The 6,964-nt window shown below is 48.5% G+C and overlaps 1 protein-coding gene across 2 annotated transcripts; it reads left to right on the top strand.

Moving 5' to 3' along the window:
- Positions 1–550: 550 nt before the first annotated feature.
- LOC125519913 (ubiquitin carboxyl-terminal hydrolase 2) lies at positions 551–6,234 on the top strand. Of its 2 annotated transcripts, none has more exons than XM_048684692.2 (4): positions 551–706; positions 1,214–3,215; positions 3,725–4,736; positions 5,782–6,234. In XM_048684692.2, exons 2-4 carry the CDS (start codon positions 1,226–1,228, stop codon positions 6,041–6,043), a joined length of 3,264 nt encoding a protein of 1,087 aa, XP_048540649.2. In that variant the 5' UTR covers positions 551–706; positions 1,214–1,225; the 3' UTR covers positions 6,044–6,234. The 2 variants fall into 2 exon arrangements, with proteins under 2 accessions (XP_048540649.2, XP_087390648.1); XM_087534522.1 differs by having other exon boundaries at positions 575–706; positions 1,207–3,215.
- Positions 6,235–6,964: the final 730 nt, after the last annotated feature.

Here is a 6,964-nt window from a genome sequence, read left to right as displayed (position 1 = left end):
TCATTGCATATTCGGTAAATTAGCTTTACTTTTGAAGGGATAATCTATATCCGCCCCCTCTATATTTGGTGACCACATACATCCGAATTTATCTCCGCGTCCGAGACAGTTGGATGTACGGCTAGCGGCACCCTTTTCTCTTTTTGTGAAGACCATAAACCATACAAGAACACCTTGTACGAAAATAAAAACAAGGAACATGCCCAAAGGCTATATCAACTATGTTTATATGGGCCATCTCATGATATCGGGTAACTTGTGGGACATAGAAATGCGTTTTTTATAACTATAGGGAAGAGAGGTTGTAGAAACTGATTTGCTTATCACATTTGATTTGGAGTGTATTTTCTTATCAGATTTCTTTTAGGGGTAAATGCTTATCAGATTTTGTCGAGAAATTTGCTCATTGTATTTGTTGGCGTCAAGTTTTTTTTTTTTTGATCGAGCCCAAGTTCTGTCCTCCAAAACCGGAACCACGGTCATACCGGGCCGGGCAGGGCCTCAGAATCTTGCCTAACCCCCGAGATAAAATCCATTCCGGCGGTACGCATGGCCGCATCAGCTCCTCGCCCAGCCCACCAAACCAGCCCCGGCGCCACCGTCCCCCCGACCAGCGAAACCGCCTCCCTCCCTTTCGCCGCCTCGCTGCCCACGCCGCTGCTCCGCTCGGTCCTCCCTCCGAGTCCTCTTCCCTCGCCGCCTCCTGGTAAGCCTCGTCTCCTCCCCGGCTAATCCCGCGTCGCTGGGTGCGCGCGTGCTTGCCTGCCTGCTTGATCGCGTGTTGCTGGTGGGTTTCTCTCGCCCCCCCCGAATCGGATCCGCGGCGCCGCTCTCGTGTGTTTCTCCGCCTGAATGCTCGGGTTCTTCATGCCTTGACGGCGGAGTTTTCCCCTGTCCTCCGCTCCGCCGGCGTTCCCGGTTGCCTTTCCGCCCTAAAGCTGCGAAGCTCTTGATGCTCGCTACCTGAATGTTCGATATCTTCTCGTTTTGTTAGTGGAGTTTTTTTTTCTCGTTCTCCGATTCTTCGGGATTTTCGCTCCAGGAAAGTTATTGGCGCCGCTAACCCTTGATGATCGCTGGGATTTTTGGTGTTGGTTGCTTCCTGACGGAGTTTTTTTTTTGGTCACCTCTAGTCCGGTTTTTTCTCGCCCGTACTGTTCTGTTTTGGGGTTCAGAATTCACCGACTCATTCTTGTTGTTTCTTAGTTTCCAGGCAGCAGGCGTGATGGTAGAGGAGAAGAGGGAGAGGGCGGAGGAGGCGTCCGAGAGCCCGCAGAAGTCCCCGCGCCTGGACCCGCTGGCTGCGGCTGGTCCTGGATGCAGCGGCGTGTCTGCGTCTCCGACGGGGTGGAGCGAGTGGCCATCATCCGAGGAAGCGGAGGCGGCAACCAGCAGCGACAGTACCGTCAACAGTATGGACGACAGCGGGCGGTGCGACCACATACTTTTCGATCTGGATATGGTGGTACGTGATCTCAAGGTCGCAAACAAGGTCCTCAAGGAGCCTCGGAAGTGCCGGCGTCGTAGTTGCAAGACGACCTGGAAGGGAGCCAGTGAGGACGACCAAGGGATGATGAAGTGCATAGACTGCGCCTATTTTTTCTGCTCTGGGTGGCCGGTGGACATAGAAAATCCGCAGGGACACGCCCGCTGGCATGCCGGCGAGCACCAGCATTGGGTTGCTCAGTGGTGCGATGAACCGAATTTGGGATACTGCTTCTTGTGTGCACGCCCTATGAGGCTCAGTGACTGGAGCGAAGATGACTATGCAGTGGCGGCCAGAAACGAAAAGGATCAGCAAATGCCGGGGGATAGCATTGCAAAGGATGGCTGGGGAACAATGGCCAGCGTTGCAAAGGAAGGGTGCGAGACGGGGTCTGCTGAGAACCCGCAGAAACCCCCGCCCATGGACCTTCTGTTGCTCGCGTCTGCGGCTGAGAACACTCAGAAATACCCGCACCTGGACCTGCCTGTGTCTAAGGCGCCGGTGTTGTTGAGCGAGTCGCCATCGACGGGGGAAGCGGAGGAGACCAGCGACTGCACATACGACATTGGGTCATGCGAGCACTTGTTCAAGGACAGGGAGGAGCTGGATGATATGGTGCGTGATATCAAGACCGCCGAGAAACCCCCAGAGTGCGAGCATTTCCCATGCATGACCACCTGCACCTGGAGGGGAGCTGCTGCTGGGTTGATGGTGTGCACGGAGTGCACCTCTACTTTCTGCACCGGGGAGAATGGGGACATGGAAAATCCGCAGGGACACGCCCGCTGGCACGCCACCAGGGACTACCATTGGGTTGCTCTGTGGTACAATGAACCGTATAAGGGCTACTGCTTCGAGTGTGGGCACGTTCTGAAGCTCGGCCAGGACAAGCTGAGCAATGATGAGTGGGCAACTGTGGCCAGAAATAAAAGGGATGAGCGGGCAATGTCGGCCAGCAATGGATGGGATGAGTGGGGAAATGTGGCCGAGAGTTATACAAAGGATCTGTGGGCAATAGTGACCGGGGATGATGCGTCTGGGTATGCTAATGGAAATGGCTGTGTTATCAGAGGGTTGCCAAATCTTGGAAACACATGCTACATGAATGCACTGCTGCAGTGCCTCCTTGCGCTCGGTGAGCTGAGGACAACAATTTTAGGACTGGGTGCTCGGCTGGGGAGAATTGGTCTGCACCTGAAGCAATTGTTTGTGGAGACAAGCAGCACAAATGATGCCAGACGCCCGCTGGATCCAGAGATGCTATTGAAAGATATGCGGGTGTTTAATCCGCAGTTCAAGGGCTCTCTTATGCAGGATAGCCAAGAGTTTCTTACATCTTTGCGCAGTGCTTTGGAAGAGGAGACAAAGGAACTAAACAAATTGCATGGGGGTGCAGAGTTTCATACAATTGGCAATTCCATTTTCAGGGGCTGGTTGCGTCAGACCTTATACTGCATAAGTTGCCCAACTAAATCAGTTTTGGATCTGCAATTCGATGAGCTCCAACTGGCGCTGCCATCAAAGGATTGTCCAGCCAGAAGTGTTACGTTACCACCAATGACCAGAAGCCGTGGATCTCCGACGAAGACTCGTAAGGAACTATTCGAACAAACCGACAAGACTGATGGAGAAAAGATTCATACAATTTCTGAAGGCGGCGATTCTCAGTTTCCTGGTTCAGAATTTGGAGATAAGGCCATGGAGAAAACACCCAAGCCTTTGAAAGTTGGTAAGTCTATGTGCTCCTCTAGCTAACTTAAAACATATAATGTGGAACAGGCCGGCAGGTGTGGAATAGTGAGATCTAGTACCAGCTAGCTATTTTTCTGAACACAGGAACACATAACACTTTCCGGCTGGAGCTCCGGAAATAGCTAAGTAGAGAAAATTGTGAAGGATATTTTACATATGCATTAAAAAGTAGCAACAAAGCCTTCGGGGTGGCTATGGAAAATTGGGCTGGATGTTTCACCAGTCTTAGCATGAAAAAAGTGTTTGGTATAGTGTGGTAGTTTAAATTGACATTTGAAGATAGCTCAGGGTCTTGAGTCCTTACCTTCATAAAATAAGTGTTACTCAAAATGGTTAGTTAACTTAAGCGTGTATGGATATTGTCGAAAAAAGAGAGCTTAGAACGTGGTGGATAAAGATTCTTAAATATGCAAAGGATGAGGGTTTCTGGTTGCATGATCTTGCCAATGCTGATAAAACTAAATCCCTGTATGCTTGAATCTGCAGATTCTACTGAAGTGGAGGATGTTGCCCACGGTCGTTTGCAGACTCAGAAAAACAATGTCCCACGAGAGATCATTGAAGTGCCAATAAAAGTTCTTGATTTCATTCCTAACTTGTTTGATGACACTGAACGGATGGATGAATCAATAGTAGATCCTCACAGTCCAGAAGGTACTGGTCCACCTCCACTTGTTGATATAGAAGCCGAGGAGAACACTTACTCAGTAGAACTTACTACAGAAGACAAGGGGAGAGCTCAGAGCAGTGATATTACTGATGATGAGGCAGTACATATGAACTCTGCTGCATCGCTCGAGGAATGCTTGACACTTCTTTGCTATTGTCCGATGGGATGGAAATGTGATAACTGTTCCAAGGTTGTTGAGCTGCCGAGAACAAATGGAAGTGAAAATGGTGAACCGATGATAGCAAGTACCAATGTAAATCGAGCAGTTGAAGGAGACCAGACTGAATTATCAGACGGGAAAACATGCCCAAGTGAACGATCTAATGATTTGAATAGCTTGTCGGTACATTGTACTTCTCCAAATAGACAAACACATGGTTCAGATGCACATCATCAAGTTATTCTTTCTGAAGACAGAATTAGTGAAGAAATCACTTCAGGGATGAGCTATGATGAAAAGAACTCGGCCTCTTGCAGCACTACCAATAAAAAATCTAAAAGTCATGAAGTTGTTCAGGAAGCTACACCTAGTTCCTTTCCAACTGATAAACAGACTGACCTGCTGAGTGCCCAGGATAGTCAGGATACCAGCGACCAAAATCAAGGCAGTGGGAAGCAGGTAAAGCTGGATGATCATAGTGCGCAACAAGTGGAAGAAAACCGAATTGAGCAGAAACATGAGACTGGTGGTTTTCAAATACAATTGATTGCTAAGCTGCCACCTGTGTTAACCATTCAACTGAAGAGATTCACCAATGCTCTTTCTAAAGAGAGAGGACATGTGAGCTTTAAGGAGATTCTTGATGCAGGACCGTTCATGGACCCCAGGTACCGACTTCTGATAGTTCTATACAGCAATTTCTAAGACTGTTCTTTTATTTCTGTTCCATTAAGTCCTTACCTTTAGAAATCCAGCAACTATTTTGTGTCATAGTTTGCTTCTACAAAGCTTTAGGAGTATTCCTTCTCTTCAAAAATAGGCATTGCAGGTTACAGAAATGAAGGTTTTGAACACAAAAAATATGTCAGACTTCAGGAATTTATATGTAAGTTTGTAAACTACTTCCTCCGTCCCAAAACAAGTGTCTCAAGCTTAGTACAACTTTGTACTAGAGTTAGTACAAAGTTGAGACACTTATTTTGGGACGGAGGGAGTATTTTATAGGTTCAGGTTCAGACTACAATTTTTTTCTTGGTTCAGATTAGCATTTCGTACTTGTCAGGCCACGATAATTGCAAGCTTAACTGAATCGTCTGAAGGCATCAGCATAATTTGAGTGTGTACTGACAGCCTGATATGGAGCAGATCACCAGAACCCTGTGCCATTGAAACTGTTATTTTTTCTTTTTTGGTATAGGATACCATATTGGAATATGTATCAGATGTCCAGGCCGTCGAGTACAAACTCTATTCACCTTGGCAGTGTATCAGTATCACTGACCAAGTTATGATTATATTATCATCACCTTGGTGTAGTGTATAACATTTTTGGCCTGTAGGTGATTAGTAGGTGCCTTGAAATGCCTAACCGGGAAAAATCTGTTTGAAGTTTGGATTGTTAAGTATAGTTCTGGTTATAGAATTGCAATTGGATGGATATTATATTATTTATATATATACAAACCTAACATCTTTGAATGGCCTGTTGAGAACTAGTATGAGCCTTTATTTCCAAGAAGAGTTATGATTAGTAAGTATGTAATCAGTCACTTGAGATACACCATATTATTTTGTTAATCTGATAGAGCTTTCTTGTTAACAAATGTCCAGTTTGTTGTTTGAAGAAAGACGTTGCATTGTTGGTACTCCAGCTTAATCTTTAGATTTCCTTGCATCTGGTCTAACTATTTATTACCTTTTTCTACTCTTCAGTTCCCAGGACAAAGGTAACTCCAGCTATCGTCTAGTTGGTGTCATTGAGCACCGTGGCCACGCCTTGAGTATAGGGCACTATGTTGCTTATGTGAGGGCAGGTCGCAAGCAGCAGAGCAGTGGTTCTTCCTCATGGGTTTGCGCAAGCGATCGCGACATCAAGGAAGTCCCCCTGGAAGAAGTTCTCGGGTGCGAGGCGTACATGCTTTTCTATGAGAGGATGGATGACCGAGGCATATGTGGGAGCCTACCCACCAACTAACCAGACCAGATGGACAATGAGAACGGATGCACAAGTTTGAGATTAGCAAGCATGGCAATTGCCAAGTGTAGATAGATACACAGAGTAGTCATCACGTCCAATTTTGTTGCCTTGGCTGAGTCATTGCAATACAACATACAACACAATAAGGGTCGCGTGAATGGCGTCTCCTTGCGTGTTCCACCTTGTCATTTTTACTGTGCTAGCAAGAGAGAAAAAAAAAGAATAGGTAAAAGTCATTTTTACTGTGCTAGCAAGAGAAAAAAAAGAATAGGTAAAAAGGGGCAGACGCAATTGAACGGAGACGCAATTGGGCAAGACTTAGCCCGGGGTCTCCGCACCAGCCCCTTCTCGCTTTTGATGCCGCCGCCTCCTCTCCTCTCATCTCCCTCAATTCTCCTCGCGCCGCCGCACCTACCTCGAGCCCCTCCTCTTCCCCGTGCCACCAGCCTCCCTCCTCTGTGTCTCTCCTCGTCGGTCGCGGATCTCCTCACCGCGGTTGCATTGTCCGAACAAGACAAAGAGGAGTTGGAGCGTCGGGTCCGTGCAGCGGCCTTCTCGCGGTGGCCGGCTGCTCGACGCGCCGCGCCACTGTTGCGGGAGATGGTGAACACGAGGAGATGCAGGGTGGCCTTGCCGGAAGAGGGCGATGCCGGGAACCACCCACTGGTGAAGGACCATGTGGGCTGACACTTCCCCGCGACGCCCTCCTTCCCTGACTTCACCGTCGCCACTGCCCACTCCCCTCCCGTCGAGGCTGAGCATGCACAGCGTGGACGAGCCGGTCGCGACGGAACCAAAGCGCTCCAGGCCGGGGTGCGAGAACGAGATGATGTCCAGCAGGCGGAGGGTGGCCATGGGAGGAGCAGCCCACAATGAAATCCATTTTCTCCGTGCGTGCGTGCGTGCGTTGAAGGAGAT

The sequence above is a fragment of the Triticum urartu genome, chromosome 7A (assembly GCF_056163025.1).
Source record: "Triticum urartu cultivar PI428250 chromosome 7A, HENAU_Tu73, whole genome shotgun sequence".
Classification (NCBI taxonomy): Eukaryota; Viridiplantae; Streptophyta; class Magnoliopsida; order Poales; family Poaceae; genus Triticum; species Triticum urartu.
The sequence above is the reverse complement of the archived record's forward strand: the minus strand, read 5'-3'. Positions and strand labels throughout refer to the sequence as shown.

Coding starts and splice junctions, on each gene's coding strand:
- LOC125519913 (XM_048684692.2), top strand. CDS start 1,226: ATGGTAGAGGAGAAGAGGGAGAGGGCGGAGGAGGCGTCCGAGAGCCCG. Junction 3,216..3,724: donor ACCCAAGCCTTTGAAAGTTG/GTAAGTCTATGT, acceptor TTGAATCTGCAG/ATTCTACTGAAGTGGAGGAT. Junction 4,737..5,781: donor GGACCGTTCATGGACCCCAG/GTACCGACTTCT, acceptor TCTACTCTTCAG/TTCCCAGGACAAAGGTAACT.